Genomic DNA, 21,572 nt, shown 5'->3' with positions numbered 1-21,572 from the left:
TCTGAGTATTTTTCTGTGCCTTTGATTTATTGCTTAAATCAGGATTTTCAAAATTTTGATGAAAACAACGAGGAAGAAATTCCTCCGGCTTTGCAACGGTTAATTGATCAAGAGCAGGAAAGGTTTGTTAAACCCTTAATGGATGAAATCACTACTGTGAATGTTGGTACTGAGAAGGACCCGCGGCTGGTCCAGATCGGGTCCACGTTGTCTTCTGAGGAACGCGAGCGCTTAGTCGCTTTATTAAAGGATTTCAAAGATGTTTTCGCGTGGTCCTACGAAGACATGCCTGGAATCGATCTTGAGATTGTACAGCACCGGATCCCTCTTGATCCCGAGGCCCGACCTGTCAAGCAGAAGCTCAGAAGGATCCGCCCTAATTGGGCCATTAAGATCAAGGAAGAGGTCACCAAGCAGATCGACGCAGGCTTCTTGCTGGTATCCGAGTACCCGACCTGGTTGGCTAACATTGTTTCGGTGCCGAAGAAGGACGGCAGAATTCGGGTCTGTGTAGACTTCAGAGATTTGAACAGGGCCAGTCCGAAGGACGACTTTCCCTTGCCGCACATTGATGAATTGATAGATTTCACGGCAGGACACGCCTTGCTTTCGTTTATGGATGGCTTCTCAGGCTATAATCTGATAGTAATGGCACCCGAAGACCGGGAGAAGACTGCGTTCACTACCCCGTGGGGTACATATTGTTATAGAGTGATGCCATTTCGGTTGAAGAATGCTGGAGCTACTTATCAACGGGCAGCAACTACAATATTGCATGATATGATCCATAAAGAGGTCGAGGTGTATGTGGACGACATGATTGTCAAGTCCAAAGAAAGAGAGGGCCACTACATCGCCTTACAAAAATTCTTTCAAAGGATCAGAGAGTTTCGGCTGCAGCTGAATCCCCAGAAGTGTACTTTTGGTGTTACAGCAGGGAAGATGCTAGGGTTTCTGATTACGCAAAGGGGCATCGAGGTCGACACCACCCTTCCAAAATCAAGGCCATCTTAGAAATGCCACCACCAAGGACTGAAAAGGAGGTGCGAGGCTTTCTAGGTAAAGTGCAATTCATAAGACGGTTTATCTCTAAATTAACCTTGACTTGTGAACCACTTTTTGGTCTCCTGAAGAAAGGAAAGAAATTCCAATGGGACGGCCGATGTCAAGCAGCTTTTGAACAGATCAAAGAATATCTACAGAACCCGCCCGTGTTGTCACCACCAGAGCCGGGGAGACCGTTGATATTGTACCTTTCGGTAACTGAGACTACCATGGGCTGTATGCTTGCACAGGAGTCAGAAGACAAAGTGGAAAGGGCCATCTACTATCTGAGCAAGAAGATGCTGGATTACGAGACCCGCTACACTCCGTTGGAGAAGGCTTGCTTAGCCTTAGTATGGGCTACCAGGAAGCTGCGGCACTACCTGTTAGCTCACTCTGTAATGTTGGTTTCACGTTTGGACCCCATCAAATATCTTTTCGAGAAACCAGCACTTACGGGTAGGCTAGCTCGTTGGTTGCTATTGCTTTCCGAATTTGACTTGAAGTATGTAACACGCAAGTCAGTGAAAGGGAAAGCGGTAGCGGAGTTCCTTGCCGACCACCCGGTTGAGGGGGATGAAGCGGTTGAGTACCTATTCCCAAATTAAGCCATTCTGCACATCGAAGATGAAACTTGGACGATGTACTTTGACGGAGCGTCAAACCAGTATGGGTATGGGATAGGGGTGTTGCTGATAGCGCCTGACGATTCCCGTATCCCTTTAGCATTCAAGCTCCAGTTCAAAGTCTCGAACAATGAAGCAGAGTATGAGGCATGTATTGCTGGCCTGGAAGCAGCCCTAGAATTAGGGGTAAGACGGTTGGACGTCATTGGGGACTCGAACCTTGTTATGTCTCAAGCAAAAGGAGACTGGAAAGTCAAGGAGGAAAGGATGATAATTTACCACCAAACCTTGGATTTGTTAATTCCTCGGTTTGAGAAGCTAAATTTCACCCACCTCATAAGAGAGAACAACAGGTTTGCAGATTCACTAGCAACTCTATCTTCTATGATAGACATCCCGTCCGGAGTCCGGATGCGTCCAGTCATCATTGATCAGAAGTTTGCACCAGCATACGAGTCGATTTCCGCCATAGATGAGGTTCAAGATGACAACCCCTGGTATTACGACACTTGGAACTTCTTAGAAAAGGAGATATATCCACTAGGGGCAAATGCCAAGGATAAGAGGGCCATCAGAAGAATGGCTGTTCAGTTTATCATCTGCGGGGGTAAGCTGTACAAAAGGGGTCATCTGGGAATGCATAAGCTCTGTGTAGAAGCTGAAGATTCGAAGCGCCTGATGGAGGCCATCCATGGAGGGGAGTGCGGTGCACACATGAATGGAGTAATGCTGGCCAGAAAGATCCTCAGACAGGGCTACTACTGGTCAACCATGGAGGAGGATTGTATCGGCTTTGTTCGGCGATGCCACAAATGCCAGATCCATGCAAACCGTATGAACATCCCACTGTCCAAACTGTACAACATGACTTCCCCGTGGCCATTTTCCGTTTGGGGGATTGATGTGATCGGAGCTGTCACCCAGAAGGGGTCGAACGGACATGAATATATCCTGGTAGCGATAGATTATTTCACAAAGTGGGTCGAGGCCCAATCATACGCGGTGTTGAAGGCATCGCACGTCGCAAAGTTCATCAGAAACAACATCATCTGTCGCTACGGGGTGCCAAACGAGATCATCTCGGGTAATGGATCCCACTTTAAGAAAGAAGTGGTTGACTTGTTGGAGAAGTATAACGTGGCTTTTCATAAGTCATCTACATACCGACCGCAAACCAACGAAGCAGTTGAGGCCGCCAACAAGAACATCAAGCACATACTGCGGAAGATGGTAGAAACCTACCGGGATTGGCCAGATAAGTTGCCGTTCGCTTTGTGGGGCTACAGGACTTCCATTAGAACTTCTACTGGAGCGACTCCGTATTCTTTGGTCTATGGAATGGAGGCCGTTCTGCCCATCGAAATTGAAGTTCCGTCTTTACGAGTATTGGTCGAGTGTCAGATAGCTGAGGCAGATTGGCAACAGAGCAGGTTCGAGGAACTCATGCTCTTCGACGAAAGAAGGCTGAAAGCACTGTATCACGTTCAGAGTTATCAGCGCAGAATTGCTCGGGCTTTTAACAAGAAGGTTAAGTCCAGAAATCTAAAGGAAGGAGATTTGGTACTCAAGGACAACCGAGCTCCCATCCACGACCCAAGGGGCAAGTTCAGACCCAATTGGACTGGTCCCTACATCATCAAAGCTATCTGGTTAGGTGGAGCTGTGGTTCTGATGGACTTAGATGGCTTGGAATTCTCTCAACCGATCAACACGGACAAGTTGAAGAAATATTATCCTTGAGAGGCTCGCTAGGCCGAAAACCCGAAAGGGCGACCTAGGCAAAAGTTAGAGCACAAAAAATTAGAAAATATAAAAACTGAGCTCGCAAGGCTGAAAACCCGCAGAGGGCGACCTTGGCAAAAATTAGACCGCAAAAGGAGAGTGAAAATACTCGAGTGAACCTGAACCGGAACTACGTGAGGCTTGATTCCCATGTTTGGGATACGTAGGCAGCTTCATCCTGAAGTTCAGCTATAACACTTCCCCGATCAACTTTGTCCATTTGATCATCTCAGTCATCTTTGTCCATCAGCATCCGTTGGAATCTCCAGTGCGGTGCCACTCAGACTAGGGGCAACTTTCCGTTGCTATGCAGTGCTACGGCGCTCTTCAGACTAGGGGTAACTTTCCAGTTGCAGGGATCTGGGGTTGTGTATCTCAGTGACAGATCTCAGGCGTGTCCAGTTCTGATCCATATCGAAAATATCTTTGAGAAGTTTTAATAAAAGCTGGCTTTGTTCAAATAATCTTTTTACAACTTTGACCATTTTTTTGGACCAAAGCGGAAAATTTTCAGTACCACAACCTTCAATTTCATTGATTTCAAAACAGAGTTCTCCTGCTCTTGCATACAATCGAAGTTGTTTTTTTTTATTCATAAAGAAAACTTGAAAGTACTAATAAAGCAATAAATCTGGGGCATAGTCAAATCAGGTTTTCCTGCGCCCCTTCCCAGAGCTAGTCGAAGCCTCTGATACCAAGCTGGGCCCAATCTGTGCTTCCTCGTTGAGCCAATCCATGCACTCGTCAGACAAAGTGCAACTGAAAGTAGGAGCAGGGGCCAGGAGTTCTCTCATCCTCCATGCGGTGGCCTGCCAAGCAAGCTGTGTGCCTCAGGCTGGGAATGCAGCAGGATACTCTATCCCCTCTGGCGGGCAGGTCTGATCGTGGCCAAATTGGCGTAGAATCCAAAATGGGAAGTAGAATACACAGTGAGTGAGACCAACCAATTGAATCCCGGTCTGCCGGGGCATATTGTAACTTATTGCCGGAAGGCTCAGCCCAGGACACCGCCAAGCAATACGGTCTGTGGACAAGTGGCACATCCAAGCGAACCACCATCCCTCATCCAAGGCATTGACTAGACGGTGCCGGAAGAAGTAGCCGTGAGCTGAATATGCTGGGCAAGAGTCCACAACTTGCAGTTTGTCCATCAACCATACCTGGGGAGGGATGAAAAATGAGAGAGCAAAGAATAGAGAGATGTACGAGGAGAGAAAAGTGAGAATAGGGCTTTGCGAGAAAAGACCGAGCTTGAGGGCCGAGTGATGTGAGCAATACATATGCGAGATTAGGTGGGAAACATTACCTATAGTAGTAGTGGACTCCCTGCTAATCTGGTCGTCTCATGATGATAAAAGGCGTCTAAGCCCATTAGCGTCTCAGCCAGAATCATGGCAATACAGCTCTTGCCCTCCTTCAAGCCTTGGGCAACCTCAATCAGTCGGACACTAGCCCCTCCAGAGCCTGAGACGAACAGAAAATGGGACAACATGCACAAGCAGAGGGCATGTCGCCGGAAGCCTTGCCAATGATGGTTGTTGCGATCACCAGCCTCAGAAAATCGATTGGCCAAACTCGGAATGTCCAGCATCCCATCACAAATCAGAGACCGAGCATCGCGCATGCTGAGTCCACACATTCGTCCTAGGGATTGAGCATGGCCAAAATTAAGTTGGGGCAGGAGCTCCTCGTCGCGCTCGGACTCCATCAAGGCTCGGAAATCTTCAAAAGTAGGACATATCTCTTGCCCAACGAAGCTGAAGACATGCGTCACCGGATTCCAAAATCTTGCCGCAGCCTGAAGAAACGGGAGGTGCAACGGGGTGCAACCCAGAGTGAATAGTGCATTTATGCCAAAACCCCGGAAATTCACCTTTTCCGAGCCATCCAAGCTAGCAATCCAAGCTGTGAGATTTTGAGCAAGAAACCCTTCCATTGGAGCAAATCAGTGTGAAAATGAGGAAAACTACGAAGCTGGGATCTTTTGTAGGAGATAAGGTTGAGTGGGGGACAGGTGTCAACATTCTGGTGGTCCCTTCATTAAGTGCCGGCCGGCCAAAAATTCTGCCGACCGGCCATCTCATTTTGCCGACCAAACATATTCATGGCCAGTAGCCATTCCTTGCAGCCGGTGGTCCCTACACCAAGCCGGTGGGCTTCCTTCTAGTTTTTTGAGCTGTTTATGCTAGGAATTGGGGAACTTCACCACCTCCAACCCCTCCCCGGCGATCGGTTCTTGCGGAGTCACTCCTGTCTGCTTGTCAAATTATTGTACATTTGCTTATCGAGTTGTATTTCGCCCTCTTTGAGCTCTTGATTTGTTTATCGAGTTGTACTCGCACTTGTTTGGTTGCACCATGTCTTTGTTTTGCTTATCGAGTTGTAAGTCGGTTCACTACCTGATTATTATGATGCAAATTTCCAAAATGAGTTCAATTTCGTTCACATTGTGGTGTGATACCTTGCGATGCGATGCATATGAAGTTTACAAATACAACGTCTTTTGAATAAAATGAATTGTTTCATTCCCATCACGTGTTTTGCAAAGAGTGTAATTTTGAGAAAAAAATAAAACCTGCCCGAGGCAGTGCAATGTGCTTAAACTACCAGTAAAAAGAAAAGTAAAGCATAGAGTGACAAGGTAGCAAAGTATCAGGATTGATACCAATGAAACTCCCCTTGTGGTTAACACACCTTCCGCACCTCTGTTCGGGTCAACCACGTTGTTGGACGCCTTCACAATACGGGAAAGCAAACCTTTGAAACGTGAACCTTCGAGTTGACCTCAGGCCACAACTTCTGCGAGCAATGCTCAATAAATGCGAAGAATGTCCCGCCCCGTATCCTTTTCATGCTTTGTGAACTCCACAAATTGTTTCAATTATGCTATGTAATAGTACATTCCTTTCCTTGCGTAGACCGCATGCTTTGCTTGCGTAGACCGCATGATTTATCAATTTCATTACTTGCGTAGACCGCATGTGTTGATTGCGTAGACCGCTTGTTTAATTTCAATACTTGCGTAGACCGCATGCTTTGATTGCGTAGACCGCATATTTAATTTCAATACTTGCGTAGACCGCATGCTTTGATTGCGTAGACCGCATATTTAATTTCAATACTTGCGTAGACCGCATTCTTTGATTGCGTAGACCGCATATTTAATTTCAATACTTGCGTAGACCGCATGCTTTGATTGCGTAGACCGCATGTTTAATTTCAATACTTGCGTAGACCGCATGCTTTGATTGCGTAGACCGCATGTTTAATTTCAATACCTGCGTAGACCGCATGCTTTGATTGCGTAGACCGCATATTTAATTTCAATACTTGCGTAGACCGCATGCTTTGATTGCGTAGACCGCATATTTAATTTCAATACTTGCGTAGACCGCATGCTTTGATTGCGTAGACCGCATATTTAATTTCAATACCTGCGTAGACCGCATGTTTTGATTGCGTAGACCGCATGTTTAATTTCAATACCTGCGTAGACCGCATGTTTTGATTGCGTAAACCGCATGTTTAATTTCAATACCTGCGTAGACCGCATGTTTTGATTGCGTAGACCGCATATTTAATTTCAATACCTGCGTAGATCGCATGTTTTGATTGCGTAGACCGCATGTTTAATTTCAATACCTGCGTAGACCGCATGCTTTGATTGCGTAGACCGCATCATTGTTCAATTTCATTACTTGTGTAGACCGCATGTTTTGCTTGCGTAGACCGCATGATTGTTTAATATCATTACCTGCGTAGACCGCATGCTTATGATCAATTTCGTTGCCTACGTAGACCGCATGCTCCACTTACATGTTTGTATTTTCACAGCGTTGTTATGCTCCCCACTTGCTTTGCAATGTCACGCATTTCGAGTACACTATTATGCAATATTGTACCTGTTGAGTTTGTTTTCTTTGCAGGCACGATATTGTATGTACGGTTCATCTGAGGCTGGTGCAACCAGACGAGCCGCACAGGTATTGTATCCTCCGAGTGAGATGTATTGAGAATTGCACAATTCTCTTACATCCTTTCTGCATTGTAGTGTAGTTTGGTGTATGCTAGCTTAAAACTGTCGCATGTATGCTTCGTTACAGCTTTCTTTGCATGATCATAAGTTATGTCCGGCTCTGTGCATTGTCTTGCATTTTGCCCCTTCCTTCGGGCACATATCTTGTTTGTCTTGCATGTTTGTCTGAGTCTTCGGCCTTGTCAAAAATGGGTCGTCTCTGGGCTTTGACATTCACTCCCGTCATTGTTATGACTTTCGAGTTCTGTCAAAGAGGGGCAACTGTAAACACCCCATTTTTGACCCTCCTCAAGACTTGGGCGTCACCGTTTGAACACTCGGTGATCATCCATGTTTGTGTTCGTTTGGAGTTCCCGGAGGTCTCGGCTCCCGCGCCCTGCGTCAGGATCACCGAACTTGACCGTTTAGTGTCTGGTTTCGCACCAAACACTTGTGTTTTGCCTCGAAGGGGCAGGGAATGCCTTGTGAGACATCCCCACACACCACCGGCAGTGGCTAGAGGCCACCGGCTGGTTTTTGCTGCCATTGGCACTTTTGTTTGCCGGTCGGCACACTTTATTGCCGGTCGGCATGGTTTGTTGCCGGTCGGCACTCTTTTTTGTCGAAATGGCATTTTTGGGCAGCCGACCACTATTCATCCACTTTATGGAGATATTTTGTGCCAGTTGTGATAGCTGGCACCAACTCTGCCCCCCTCCATACACGTGTATGGAGGGAGCTCCCTCTAACCAAGCTTGTTGTATAACTTTGCAAGAGGGAGTCTTATAAGAGGAGGGCTTTCCTCTTTGATCTAGGTTATAAAGTTAGGAGCAAAAACCAGAGCTTAGAGATATAGATATATCCTATCTCTATATCTCCCTCTCTCTCCTCCTTTGTGTGTGATTTTTGGCCCAAAAGTGTGTTTTTACCTTACTTTTGCACCATTACACACACTATTACACCTTACTCTGAGATTGAGGGACTTGGAGGGTTGATTCTTGAGTTTTTGGACTGGTTTTGATCAAAAGAAGAGGGCTAGACCATTTGTTCTTCAAGGGTTCTTCAAGGGTGAGCATCTTGCTTTATATTCCCCAAACTTGCAATAGTTTTTTACCTATCTTGCTTGCTGTTTTAGCTTTTGTGTATAACATAAAAAGGGCTGGTATTTTCATGCTTTAGAACTTTCATTAAGGTCGTTTTGTTGTTTGAGTGCAAACTCACCCTTCTAGGCCTTGTTTGGTCCATTTTGGTGCCTCTTTGGTAAGGCTTTGTTCACTTCAGTGTTTTGGTCCTTTCAATACTAAAAACCAGTTGATTTTCAGTGTTAAAAAAAAGTGGTTTGAAGTCTTGCATAGGGGAGGGACACCCCTCTCCCTTCATTGTTTTGTTTCCTTGCTTTTTGGCTTAAAAGGGTAGCGTGTGTGCTTGATCATTCTTGGCCTCATTTCAGAAGTTTTTTAGGTGTTTTAGGTCATATGTAACCTCTGTTTTTGGCCGGATTTGTGCCTCCTTGTATGCTTGTAGTACTTGCTTTGTATTGCTCCATTTTGCTTAGAAATGCATCTCATGATTAGGCCATGATTCTTGCGTGTGTTGGCTTAGTTCCATGAAGCTTTTAGTATTGTTTTTCCATGCTTAAAGTCTGTTGGTTATCCATTTGGTCATGCTTGACATGTTTGTTATGGGTGCTATGTATTTTGGCTTGAAAGCTTTGAGCATGTTGACCTCTAGCATGCATGGTTGTGATCACCCTCATGACTTAACATCTTTTAGGACCACATTTTAGTCCAAGAATCATGTTTGTATGTATGCATGCATGACCTCTTTTATGCCTTGAGGGTGTACCCTCTTATGCCTAGGAATGAGCCTTGGTGCATATGCCTCTTGGGAGTCACCTTAGCTGCCATATTAGGAGGGTTTGGAGTCCTATCTTGGTTTGTAAAATTCTGTTTTTACTTATTTTAATCATGCCATGAGAGGTCATGTTGGTGGGGGTAAAATGTCTCCTTTTTTTTGTGCCTTAACCTTGGGACCATTAGTTTGCTTGTTAGCATGAGTATCGGTCCACCTTTTAGACATCTTTTGGCCACTGTTTTGGGGCGGATCAAGGTCTGTCCCTTTATGGTTCAAGGCCCCATTGCATGCTTGTTCCATGTTTGTTGCATGGTTGCTTCATTAAGCCTTGAAGTATGTTAATCCCATTGCCAATTTGGTTCATGTTTGTTTCACACTTGCATCTTGCATGCTAGCATTACATACTTGTCATATTTGTTGCATGACATTTGGCATGCCTTGCATAATTAGCATCATGTTGCATTTTGAGCCTTGTGAGCATAACATGCATTGCATCATTTGGTTTGGGGTGTCAAGCCAAATGCGAGAGTCAAGGGACATTCATACTTCAAGTGATGTAATGTGCCTTGGTTCTCGGTCACCGGGGCCTTTGACTCCAACTTGATAAGGCTTCGGTTCTCATTTTGTTTGTTGCATGCACCTTTATATCAAGTGGCAAATTTGATTCTTTGAGCCACCATGCACCATTGATGGTTCGGGGATCGAGGGACATGCTTCCTTGAGTTCAAAGCATGATAGGAAATATGACCATGCTTACATGTGCCGGAAAACCCTATGCCATGCACTGTCTATTCTCTGTTTGCTGTCAAAACTGTCTCTACAGGAAGTTTCTGCCGACCGGCAGAATTCAGCGCCGGGCGGCAATATTTTAAGTGCCGATTATCAATTCAACAGCCGATGGAAATTCTGGAGTGCCGGTGGGAATTCTGTCTGGCCGGTGGTGCTCTGCAATGTGTGAGGAACCTGTTCCAGGACTTTGGCAATTTTCAGAGAGACAGGGCAGTGTAAACAGAGGCAGCAATGCTATGGCAGCGAGTTTTCGGGCAAGGCGGACCGAGCATGCATCATCTGCGCATCCCGAGGCAAAGGCTGCGGCCACCCTCTTCTTTCTTTTGCATCTTTTTTTTAATTAATTAGAAATTCTGTAATAATTTTATTTGTTTATTATTTGGGACTGTAATATTTATTTGGGCCCTCCGAGTGAGGGCAAATCTGTAATAAGTGTGTGTGAGTGTGTGTATGTCTTCCAATCCCCACTTCTTTCTTCCCTTTTATTTACCTACTTATGATGGTAGATTAGGGCATTTTTGAAATTAGCATACCTTATGCTATGCATGCGTGCATTCATGCATTTGTGTTGCATGCATTAGGCTCGGTACATCATGCTAACTGCATTCGTATTTTCAAAATTCCAAATTGAATACATGAATCGATTGGTAGCATCTCATATGCCATATTTAGGATTAACCGAGCCTATTTCTAATTACATTTTGCATGCGATGCATTAGTCATTTTAACATGAACTAGGACATGCGCATTCGCTAACTAGTTTACTGTTTTGGCACGGAGTACAATGTAAGTAGTTATGCTTTAGCATCCCGCATGCGTGTGAGTGTTGTCATGACAGTATGCTTGCCATGTGGCTAAGTGCTTATATGAGTTAAAACTGTTTGAATACCTGTGGGTGAAGGGTGGATTGTTTGAATCGGAAAAACTCATTAAAATCCGTGTTTTAGCCTACTTGCGACTAGTAAATTCCAAAACGCTTTCCAAAACAAACGGATATGCAATGTTTATTTCCAAATTAGGCAATCTAGTCTATACTTGTTTGCTGTGCGCACAACATAGTAATTCTAGGATAATAATTGGAATAAGAACACATAAAGTTTTCAAAAACGGATATCATGGTTAGTAGAGGCCGGTCTTCGAACCGGGCGAGATGGGGTGCTCATAGCTGACCTTCCCCAATCGTACCCTAGCTCCCGAGCCGAGACAACTCCGGTGATGACAGACATGTGGCCTTCGGCACCGAGTCGGGGTTTCCTAAATTCCCCCAAAATAAAATATTTAGGTGGCGACTCTGCAATCTGGCAAAGCAGTCCATGTTTGGCATTTCTCTTCTTTCAAAAAATCTATTTTTTTTCTCTCAAAACGATTTGCCAGATTTGGACTCTTTGGTTCAAGATTAAGAACCGTGACAACTTGAGGGTCCGAGCTGTAGTAACCCCAAATGAACAGAACGGGAGCTCACCCTCCCGGGGCGCTCGGGGGACGTCTACAATAATAAGTGATTCACAGTCTGCTTTCATAAGAGGTAGAAATATTCTGGACGGGATCTTGATTGCAAATAAGATTGTTGATGGGTGGAAGAAGGACAGAAAAAAGGGGATACTACTGAAGCTTGATTTTGAAAAAGCATACGATTCAGTAAATTGGGGATTTCTATTCTCAATGCTATCTAATTTTGGTTTTGGTTCTAAGTGGGTGCGGTCGATACAAGAATATGTGACCTCAGTAAGGATCTCTATTTTGGTGAATGGTTCCCCAACTTTTGAGTTCAAACCACAAAGAGAGCTCAGACAAGGCGATTCGTTATCACCTTTCTTATTTAACATTGTGGCAGAAGACCTTAATATATTGTTGGAGAGAGCAAAACAACTGGGTTTGATTAGGGGTGCATCAGTGGGGTCTAGTGATCTAAAGATCACTCACTTGCAATTTGCTAATGACACCATACTATTCTGTAAAGTTGAATGGGGTGGGGTTTTAAATATCAAAAGAATTTTAAGATGCTTTGAAATTATATCGGGCCTCAAAATCAATTATAATAAGAGTGTGGTGTGCGGGGTGGGTATACCTACAGCTGTATGTCAAGAGTTTGCTTCCAAATTACATTGTCTTCATAAAAAATTACCTTTGAAATATTTGGGGATGCCCTTGGGAGCCAGTCCTGATAGAAAAAAGACTTGGCAGCATGTGCTTGAGAAGTTTAAAATAAAATTGGCTTCTTGGAAAAGAAGGTACCTTTCTTTCGTAGGTAGGCTAACTCTAATAAAAGTTGTTTTGTCCAGCTTACCTATCTATTACCTCTCTTTGTTTAAGATTCCAGTAGGGGTAGCCAAGGAGATCAATAAAATCCAATCAACTTTTCTTTGGGGTGGCTCGGATCTTAGAAGGAAAGTTCATTTGGTTAAATGGGGTGATGTCACTCTTAGTAAAAAGCAAGGTGGGTTGGGAGTTAAAAGAGTTGATTTGATGAATGTATGTTTATTGTCAAAGTGGTGGTGGAGGTTTGGGGCAGAGGCCAAACCCCTTTGGAAAGAGGTGAATTGAAAAAAGTATTATGGGTCTAGTGATATTTGGTCACCTGCGCTTGTGAGAAGGGGTAGGGTATCTAAAATATGGGAAGATATTGTGGGTGTTATATTATCCAAGCCCGAATTGTTGGGCCTTTTTCAACCTAATTCTAAACTTGTCCTTGGTGATGGTTTGAGGACATGGTTCTGGCTAGACAAATGGGCATGTAATGTTTGCTTCAAGGATGAGTTTCCTAGACTTTTTCTTCTGGCCAAACATAAATTTGAATCTGTTTCTATGCTGAGGTCTAGAGTTCAACATGAAGACTGGAATTTATCTTTTAGAAGGAGCTTGTTTGAATGGGAAATGGAGGAGGTAGGTAGATTGAAAGGGCTGCTGCTTACTGCCCCTGAGTTAAGGGCTAATGTGCCTGATAAATTGATATGGAATGCGGATTCTTCAGGAGTGTTTTCTGTCTTATCTACTTATGAGTGGTGTGAGTCCTCATATGGTCCTATCTACAGGGTGACAGACCTTATTGGAAAGAATGTGGCCCTCCCTAAAGTCCAATTCTTTGGCTGGCTTGCATGAAAGAGAAGGATCAAGACATCTAATTATCTTCAAAGGATTGGTATATTGCTCAACATTAGTAATTTACATTGTGTGTTCTATAATGTGGAAGTGGAAACGGATAATCATGTGCTCTTGCATTGTTCCTTTATCTGGTTACTTTGGTCCAAGATTTTGAGCTGGTGGGGTTTTCAATGGATTATACCAGATTCAGTGGATGCCCTGCTACTTTGGTGGACAGGAGTTATGCTGAAAAAGTTGGAAGAGAAAATTTGGAGAATCATCCCCTTTGCGGTGTTCTGGTCTATATGGAAATTAAGGAATGATTGTATTTTCAATAATACCCAGCCTAACTTAGATGATCTTTGTGATCTGGTGTTAGTAAGAATTACATTGTGGATTAAGCATCATGTTCAGGTTTGGTCTACTCAGTGACTGAAATCATTTTTAAGATGCACCAAGTCAGACTTTGTTCCGACTGATTTGTAGTTCATGGAGGTTACTGATATATGGGTCATGGTCTGAGTTGTTTATCTGTAGTTGAGCTATTTATGTTGATTCTGTAGTTGATGGAGGCTGCAGCTCTATTTTGTGATGTTGTAGCTAATGCTTTGCTACAAGGAAGTGGTTTGTTATGTAGCTCTACAGCTCTGTTGATTCTGTAGCCCAACATTCATTGAGGCAGTGGTCATTTTGGCTAAGGTAGAGTTCATAGACAACGTAGAAAAACTAGGTCTTGCCAACCTATTTGAATTGTAGGTTCTGTACTGATATGTTGGGCTGATATGTTTGTTCAGATATATGGTCATGGTCTGAGCTGTTATGCTTTATACTGATATCTGTGGAATGCTAAACTCATATGGTGACTGCCATGGTGAGGCTGTGCTAAAACTGATAGTGTTATGAACTGTGATGTTGAGGCTGATAGTTTGTCTTACAATTATTCTGCTTAAGGGTTGCCATCATCTCTGTCTGATTGGATGTGTTTCTTCTTTCATTATTTCATCCCTCAAACAATGGGGGTGATTGCTCTTTCCAGGATGGAAAAATGGAAAAGAAACTCTGGTTTCTTTTTGGGTAGTAAATAGTAGGAGGGCTGCTTGGCTGAGCTGGGATATTGATGTGGGTCGGCCTGTCTGTCTGGGATATTGTGTGGCTTTGATACTAGTCTGTTGTTGTTGCTGTAGATTGTTGTCATTGTGTGGAGCTGTCTAGGGATGTTTTGATGCTGGTCTGCTATGCTCTGCTATGGTTGCTGCTGTGATGGTCCGTCCTAGTTGAATGGATGTTTGCTTCTATTTGGGTGGATGAATGGCTGTATGGTTTTGATGCTGGACTGATATTGTTATAGTTTGAAATCCTAGATGATTCGTGATTAGATCAAGATTTAATTACTCCAATTCCCAATCATTCAAAACACACAATCTAAATCATCAAGCACTTACGAAAGTGATTTAGATTGTTGTTTTCAAAAACAATAAATTGACACAAACAATTTTTACGTGGAAAAACCACAATTGAAACACTTTCAATTGTGATAAAAAAACCACAAGCGAAACGCCACTAATCAATCCACTACTGAAGAAAGAAAGATTACAATGATAACAAACAAATTACCCAAACGCTTCCAATTTGTCCTCAAATCTTCTATAAATCCTTCACCGCAACCTTCGTCTTGGAATTGATTAACCTGAAGTTGAATCCACAACTTCACTTGTCGAATCAACAACTACGCATAGTATCAAACTCCTTTAACACTCCACGTTTGAATCTCTGAATTCCACCGAAGAAGAACACTCTTGAATATAATTGATCAGCCTCTTTGATATGTGCTTATCAATGCATGAGTTTAATACTCACTCAAATCATCAAGGAAAACTCACAAAAAAATACTCCAGAAGAGAATCTCAAAAAACCTTAAAGTAGATCTCAAAAACCTAATCCTAGTTTTCGACTAAAACAAATACTTATAGAAGTCTGGGACAGCGAAGCTCACTCAAGCAAAGACTCTCTCGCTCGAGCGAGGAACTAATCTCACGTGTTTTTCTGTAAGTGGCTTCGCTCGAGCCACACAACCTTCGCTTGAGCGTACATTCATCATTCTCAGGTTTTTGCCAGACGCAGCCTTTGCTCGAGCGAGGACTCCTTCGCTCGAGCAAGCAAGACAAAATAGCAGGGAAATTTACAACTCAATAACTCAAGTTTGTTCGTGGATTTGAAAAGACTAAGGGACCTAACAATCTCTCCCTTTGTCAATTCCCGGACAAAACTTTCTAACACAATTTCCTAGAAAACAAATGTACTAACTAAACAAACCAACTCAATGGAAGAACAGCAATCAAAACATTCTTGATGGAAATCTACAAACCTGAAAATGGAGAGAATTGACATGCAATATAAAAAACCATCAAGACACAATGAAGTAGAAGCTCAGAAGCTCAAAACAATATCCCATACAAAACATTAGTCCAATGCTAGTCCAATGCTACCTGCAAAATCCATCATGATTTTTCAACATATATCCCATATATACCCCCCAAAACATACTCCCCCTTTTTGTCCGAGAGTGACAAAAGAAACAAGTATATACATACAATAAAAATTGTCCGAGAAAAGAACAAAAACTGTCCAAAAACCATGATCCAAATATTGTCAAAAACTAGGAGTCTAAAGAAGGTGGCTGCTACATCTGAAGCAATGAAAGAATCTGAGCAAGCATCATGCTCTGCTCATCAAGACGATTATCAAGTGTATCCATCCGAGCATCCAACTGATCAAGCCGATGCGTGACTGACTGCTCAAACTGTTGCAACTGGCCATGAAACGAACACGAACGTAGCTCAGGCATATCAGGTACGTCAGTAGGGGCTGCATCAAACTCCGCCTCCTCAGCAAGGGGATCATCACCTGTATCAGACACTCCAGACACCCCAACTCCCGACACATCCCCCCGGACATGAGCTTGACTCTGTGAGACCATCAACTTAGTAATGGGTTTAGCAGGAGAAGCAAACTCATTATCATCATAGATAGGAACACCAAGAGAAGTGAGGAATCTAGTGAGAAAGCAATCATAAGGAAGACCTAAGGACTTACATCCCTAAAAAACAGAGATCATTTTGGTGACTATCATCTCGGGTAGGTCAATGGAAAGATGGTGATCAATGCAATATAGCACATATCCCTGATCTTGGATAATGTGGGAGGAATAAGTGGTCACATGAATATTAGCACAAACTATGAGGTTAAGAAGGCGAAAACGAGGAAGAAGCTCAATTTGTTGAATGACCGCCCCGGCAATCCAAGTTTGGGAAATACCACAAAGTTCAGTGGCAACTCAATCAAAATCAACACCAGTACGAGTATGAAGAGGAAAATGAAAATTCGGGACTTCTGGAAAACCGAGAAACAACCGAAAAACATTGCCAGTGATGTCTAAAGATGTCTTCCTAACCCTAGTGCTAAAAGATGAAGGAATTTCTTTGCGAATAGAGTGCATGTTACAATAGAACTCACGAATAAGACTCAGATTTTAAGGCCCTGAAAAAATCAACACCTGATCACCCCCTAAGGTATCAAACAATAGACGAATTGGTAACAACTCAAATGCACTAGGGAGGACATTTCTTTCAAGATGGAATTTACTAATGGCATAAAATTCCCTAAACAGTTTGGATTTCTCTTTGGATTCAAACTTGTCAGTGTTGAATTTGGGACGGGAAACGGTAGTCTTTCGACGTTTTGAAGGCTCACCCATGACTGACCACTGAAGAAGTGATGACACCCACAAGAAACCACATAACCAACCACAACACAAGGTACCCAATGACAATATTAGAACCCCCCAAAAAAACAAAAGTAACCATTAAAACACCATTAGTCCAATATTGTTAGAAAAATAAACACAAAACTTTAGCAGAATATGAATGTTATGAAAAACTGAACCAGGGTAAAGATCGACAGACTCCGATATACCAATAAGAGAATAAACATTAATTCAATGTACTAAGACCACATATATTAGTATATGAAACACTAAAAATAAAACCCCAAATCAAACCCTAACAGAAAAACCTAGCAAAAATGTTCCATACCCCTAAACCAAGATGCAAAAGAGAGACACTAAATCATTATAAAAAAAACTAAACTCAGCAATGATGAACCCTAGACATGATGACCAAAACAGAGCAGACACAGAAGCACACTACAGACGAGAAGAAGAAAAAAATAGAGAAAAGAAAAGAAATCTTACCAAAAAATGATAATGCTAGATGGATGAATGAGTGATGGCCCCAAACACGAGTGAAACCCAAGGGATGAACACAAATGGAAGTGAGATCGCCCAAAAGGAGTGAAAGAGATAGTAATCGAAGCAAAGAGGGCAAAACTGAAGCGAAGAGACGCAATAGCAACATTTAAACCACGACAGGTCGCTCGAGCGAGGACACTTATGCGCACGAGGTCGCTCGAGCCAAGATCTTGTCGCTCGAGCCAAAAAGCCACGCGCTCAGGTCTAAGCCATCTGCAGAAGCATGCTCGAGCGAACACTCCCTCGCTCGAGCGAAGAAGAAAAAAATAAAAACAAAAAAAAAACACCTTTTGAGCAAAAAAACTATACTCATATCATGAAACGAGACCTGTAACACAAGTAGGTGATCACTATAAGCCACAAATGATACTTAGATGAAATAATCTACAAACCATGAAGCCTGCAAACTTACAATTTTGACAATATGACACTTGTAATCATGAGCAAATCAGATAAGATATAATCAGTGATCATAAGCTACATAAGAATGTACAACTCAAAAAACCCAAAATGAATGTGTGTGTGTGCAGTCCTTGAGAGGCCACAAAGCTAGAGTTAATCCTCGTAGTGATCGGATGGCTGGACCTCTGGCAAGAGTAACTAAACATCACAGAGGAAAGTCAAACCACTAGGAAACACAAGGTATTTGTTGAGTAAATGCGGAGGCTCCCCCTCAATTAATGAATCCCTTTTTTTTTATATTATCATTTTTTTCCAACTTTTCTTTCTTGTGGGCACTCACTAGTGGCATTCACGCTCAAGAGTATGGAAACCAAACCAGAGAAGAATGAAATAAAAAAGAATGGCCTGGTTGGTGCCTCTGAGGTATCCTTTTCCTAATGCCAGGACTTCAAGGAACTGAGGGAGAAACCGTGGAAGTGAAAAAATGATGGTAGATGGTTAAGAGACTCAACATCACCCATGATATACTAGTATAGGTCAATTCCTCTGAAAAAATATAAGAAACACTGTTAGTAGTCCATAGAGAACTTTGATCACTTGTGCGGAAACCCCTGCAACAGTTTATCTCAAGGATGTGTACAGAATGAGATCATGAAGTTAATGAGCATGGGTATTCAAAATGAGCTATGAACAAAGAAAAATGAGATCTTGTAAGCAGCATGAGTAGTGTTCAAATAAATTTGGATGCAAAAATGATAGGAATCAATGACAATGAGATTATAGCATTCACGCACACATAAAGCCATACACTCACACCCACTCAAGGAACAAGTAACACTCTAGTGATCGAGCATGACACCCAAGGTCTTTCTAAGGAACTTAAACTGAAGAAGATCAAAGGGTTTTGTAAAAATATCAGCTTTTTGATGCTCAGTGGGTACATATTCAAGAACAACAAGGCCTTCTTCCACTAGCTCTTGAATAAAATGATGACGAATGTCAATGTGTTTGGTGCGAGAGTGTTGGACAGGATTTTTTGAAATGTTTATGGCACTTGTGTTATCATAGAAAAGTGTGAGAGTGTTCTATTCTATCCCATAATCATGAAGCATTTGCATCATCCACAGCATTTGTGCATAATAACTCCGTGCAGCAATGTACTCAGCCTCAGCAGTCGAAAGAAAGATGGCATTTTGCTTTTTACTATGCCTGGAAACAAAATTTTTCCCAAGGTAAAAACACCCCCCAGATGTACTCTTCCTATCATCAGCACACCTTGCCCAGACGACATCAGAAAAACCAGTAATGTCAGCTGTAGTATCAATAGAAAACCAAACCCCATATCCCAAAGTCCGATTAACATATTTAATGATGCGTTTGATAGCAAGAAGATGAGACTCTTTAGGACTGGCTTGGTAACGGGCACAAACACCTACGCTAAAACCAATATCAGGATGATTGGCTGTGAGTAAAGATTACTCCCTATCATACTCCTATACAGGGTAGGATCAACATCAGTACTAGAGGAATCTTTGGAAAGGTGAAGACTGGTGCTCATGGGAGTACGTGCATGTTTGGCAGACTCAAGACCGAACTTAGACACAAGAGTTTTGGCATACTTGGTCTGAGAAACAAACATACCAGAAGAAGACTGCTTAATTTGAAGACCCAAGAAATAAGATAACTCTCCCATCATGCTCATTTCAAGCTAATGTGTCATGCAATCAAAAAAATATTTCACAAGATGATCAGCAGTGGATCCAAACACAATATCATCAACATAGATTTGAGCAACAAGAATATGAGGCTTAGTATGTTTCACAAATAAAGTCTTATCCATACTACCCCTTTGAAAGTCATTATCAAGAAGAAATGTAGTAAGTCTATCATACCAAGCTCGAGGGGCTTGTTTCAACCCATACAAAGCCTTGTCTAACTTGTAGACATGGTTTGGACATTTAGGGTCCTCAAACCCTTTTGGTTGCTCAACATAAGCCTCTTCTTTCAAGTACCCATTCAGAAAGGCACTTTTCACAATTTTAAACAATTTAAAACTAAGAAAGCATGCAACACCAAGTAAAATATGAATAGATTCGAGACGTGCAACTGGGGCAAACATCTCATCATAGTCAACACCCTCTACTTGTGTGTAGCCTTGAGCAACCAACCTGGCTTTATTTCTAACCACAATACCATTGTCATCAGATTTATTATTAAAGATCCACTTGGTACCTATCACATTCATGTCTCTAGGTCTGGGAACTAGAGTCCACACATTGTTACGTTCAAATTTACCTAGGATTTGAGCAACAATTCTACCTTTATATTTTTCAAGGGAGGTGAAGTAGGATTTGTCACCTAACATGTGACGAGAGCACCCACTATCAAGGTACCACATGTGTGAGTCACGTGCTTTTAGAGCAGTGTGAGCAACTAAACAAGTCAAATCATCTTTTCTTACCCAAATCTTTTTGGTCTTAACAAAATCAGGTCTGGTGGTCTTGGTGAATGTCTTGGCGTTGTAAACACCCTCATTTATCTTGCTGTTTCTCCTAGACATGTAAGGTTGTTTCCTAACGCAAAAAGTATTCAAATTTCTACCCTTTTGAGACACCTTACCAAACAATTCAAACCAGTAAGGACGAATGTGGCCATACCTACCACAATGATGACAAATAAAAACAAGTTTTACCTCCATTTTGTTGATCTTACCCCTTTTAGGTAGATGAAGAGAGGGATCACCCTGGTGTACCTGCAACTTTCCCTTTGCTTGAGTCTTCAGGTCATGTGATGTAGAGGCTTGTCCCTTGCGAGCTGTCGCATTACCATAGCCTAGCCCACTTTTGTCACAACTCATTTGTTGAGACCCAAGGATGTCTTCTAATGATTTGGAACCTTTGTTCCACATGGCAATTGTGGCTCTAGCAATTCGGAGTTCTTCATCTTTCTGACAAACCATCTCTTCCAAGGTAGCTTGTGACATCTCAAGGCTTTCGAGCTTCTCTTCATATGTGGAATACACTTTCAGGAGTTCATTTCTTTCAGTTTCACAGGATAGAAGTTTCCCACATAGGTCTTGCCTGTCACTAGAGATCTTGATGACATTTTGCTTTGTTGTTACAAGTTCTCCTTTGAGCTTGACATTCTCGCTTTCACATGCTTTGAGCTTGAGAGTGAGTTTGTCATTGTTCTTGGACAAATTCAGAGATTCATCGTAAAGCTTTTTGTAAGTTTGTTGTAGATCATCACCATTAATCTTATCATTGCCTTCAGATGTTTCATCATCTTCTTTTTGCTCCTTATTCTCCTTGACCTCATCCAGTCAAGCAACTAACGTAGGAAAGGTGATAGATGGTGGTGAAGATGACTCTCCTCTTTCATGAAATTGGCTCATAATGTCCCATGCATCTTTAGCCTTTGTGCAGTGAGCAACCCGTTGCCGTTCTTCATCAGAAATTCCTCCACGAATAGTAATCAGAACTCTCTGATTGCTTGGATTGTCAGCACTGTCAAACATCCTCTTCAATGGCTTGCCAGCTTTCTGGGTCCAAAGCTCTCAAAAACGCCCTCATTCTGATCTTCCAATACAAGTAATTACTCCCATCAAAAGTGAGAGCAAGGTGCAGATCCTGACCAACCTATTCCAAACACTGAGTGATGTAAACTACCCTCG

General features: G+C 42.6%; 1 protein-coding gene across 1 annotated transcript in view; it reads left to right on the top strand.

Moving 5' to 3' along the window:
* The window catches only part of LOC145813291 (uncharacterized), a 36,808-nt gene extending 22,356 nt beyond the window's left edge, over nucleotides 1-14,452 (top strand). Inside the window, exons 3-5 of the mRNA XM_082908583.1 lie at nucleotides 13,360-13,605; nucleotides 13,755-13,815; nucleotides 14,376-14,452. Of these exons, the coding sequence (XP_082764709.1) occupies nucleotides 13,360-13,605; nucleotides 13,755-13,815; nucleotides 14,376-14,452 (384 nt within the window). The remainder of the gene's footprint in view (nucleotides 1-13,359; nucleotides 13,606-13,754; nucleotides 13,816-14,375) is intronic.
* Nucleotides 14,453-21,572: the final 7,120 nt, after the last annotated feature.

Source organism: Camellia sinensis, chromosome 2 (assembly GCF_055761805.1).
Source record: "Camellia sinensis isolate YWXY chromosome 2, ASM5576180v1, whole genome shotgun sequence".
NCBI classification, from domain to species: domain Eukaryota; kingdom Viridiplantae; phylum Streptophyta; class Magnoliopsida; order Ericales; family Theaceae; genus Camellia; species Camellia sinensis.
The sequence above is the reverse complement of the archived record's forward strand: the minus strand, read 5'-3'. Positions and strand labels throughout refer to the sequence as shown.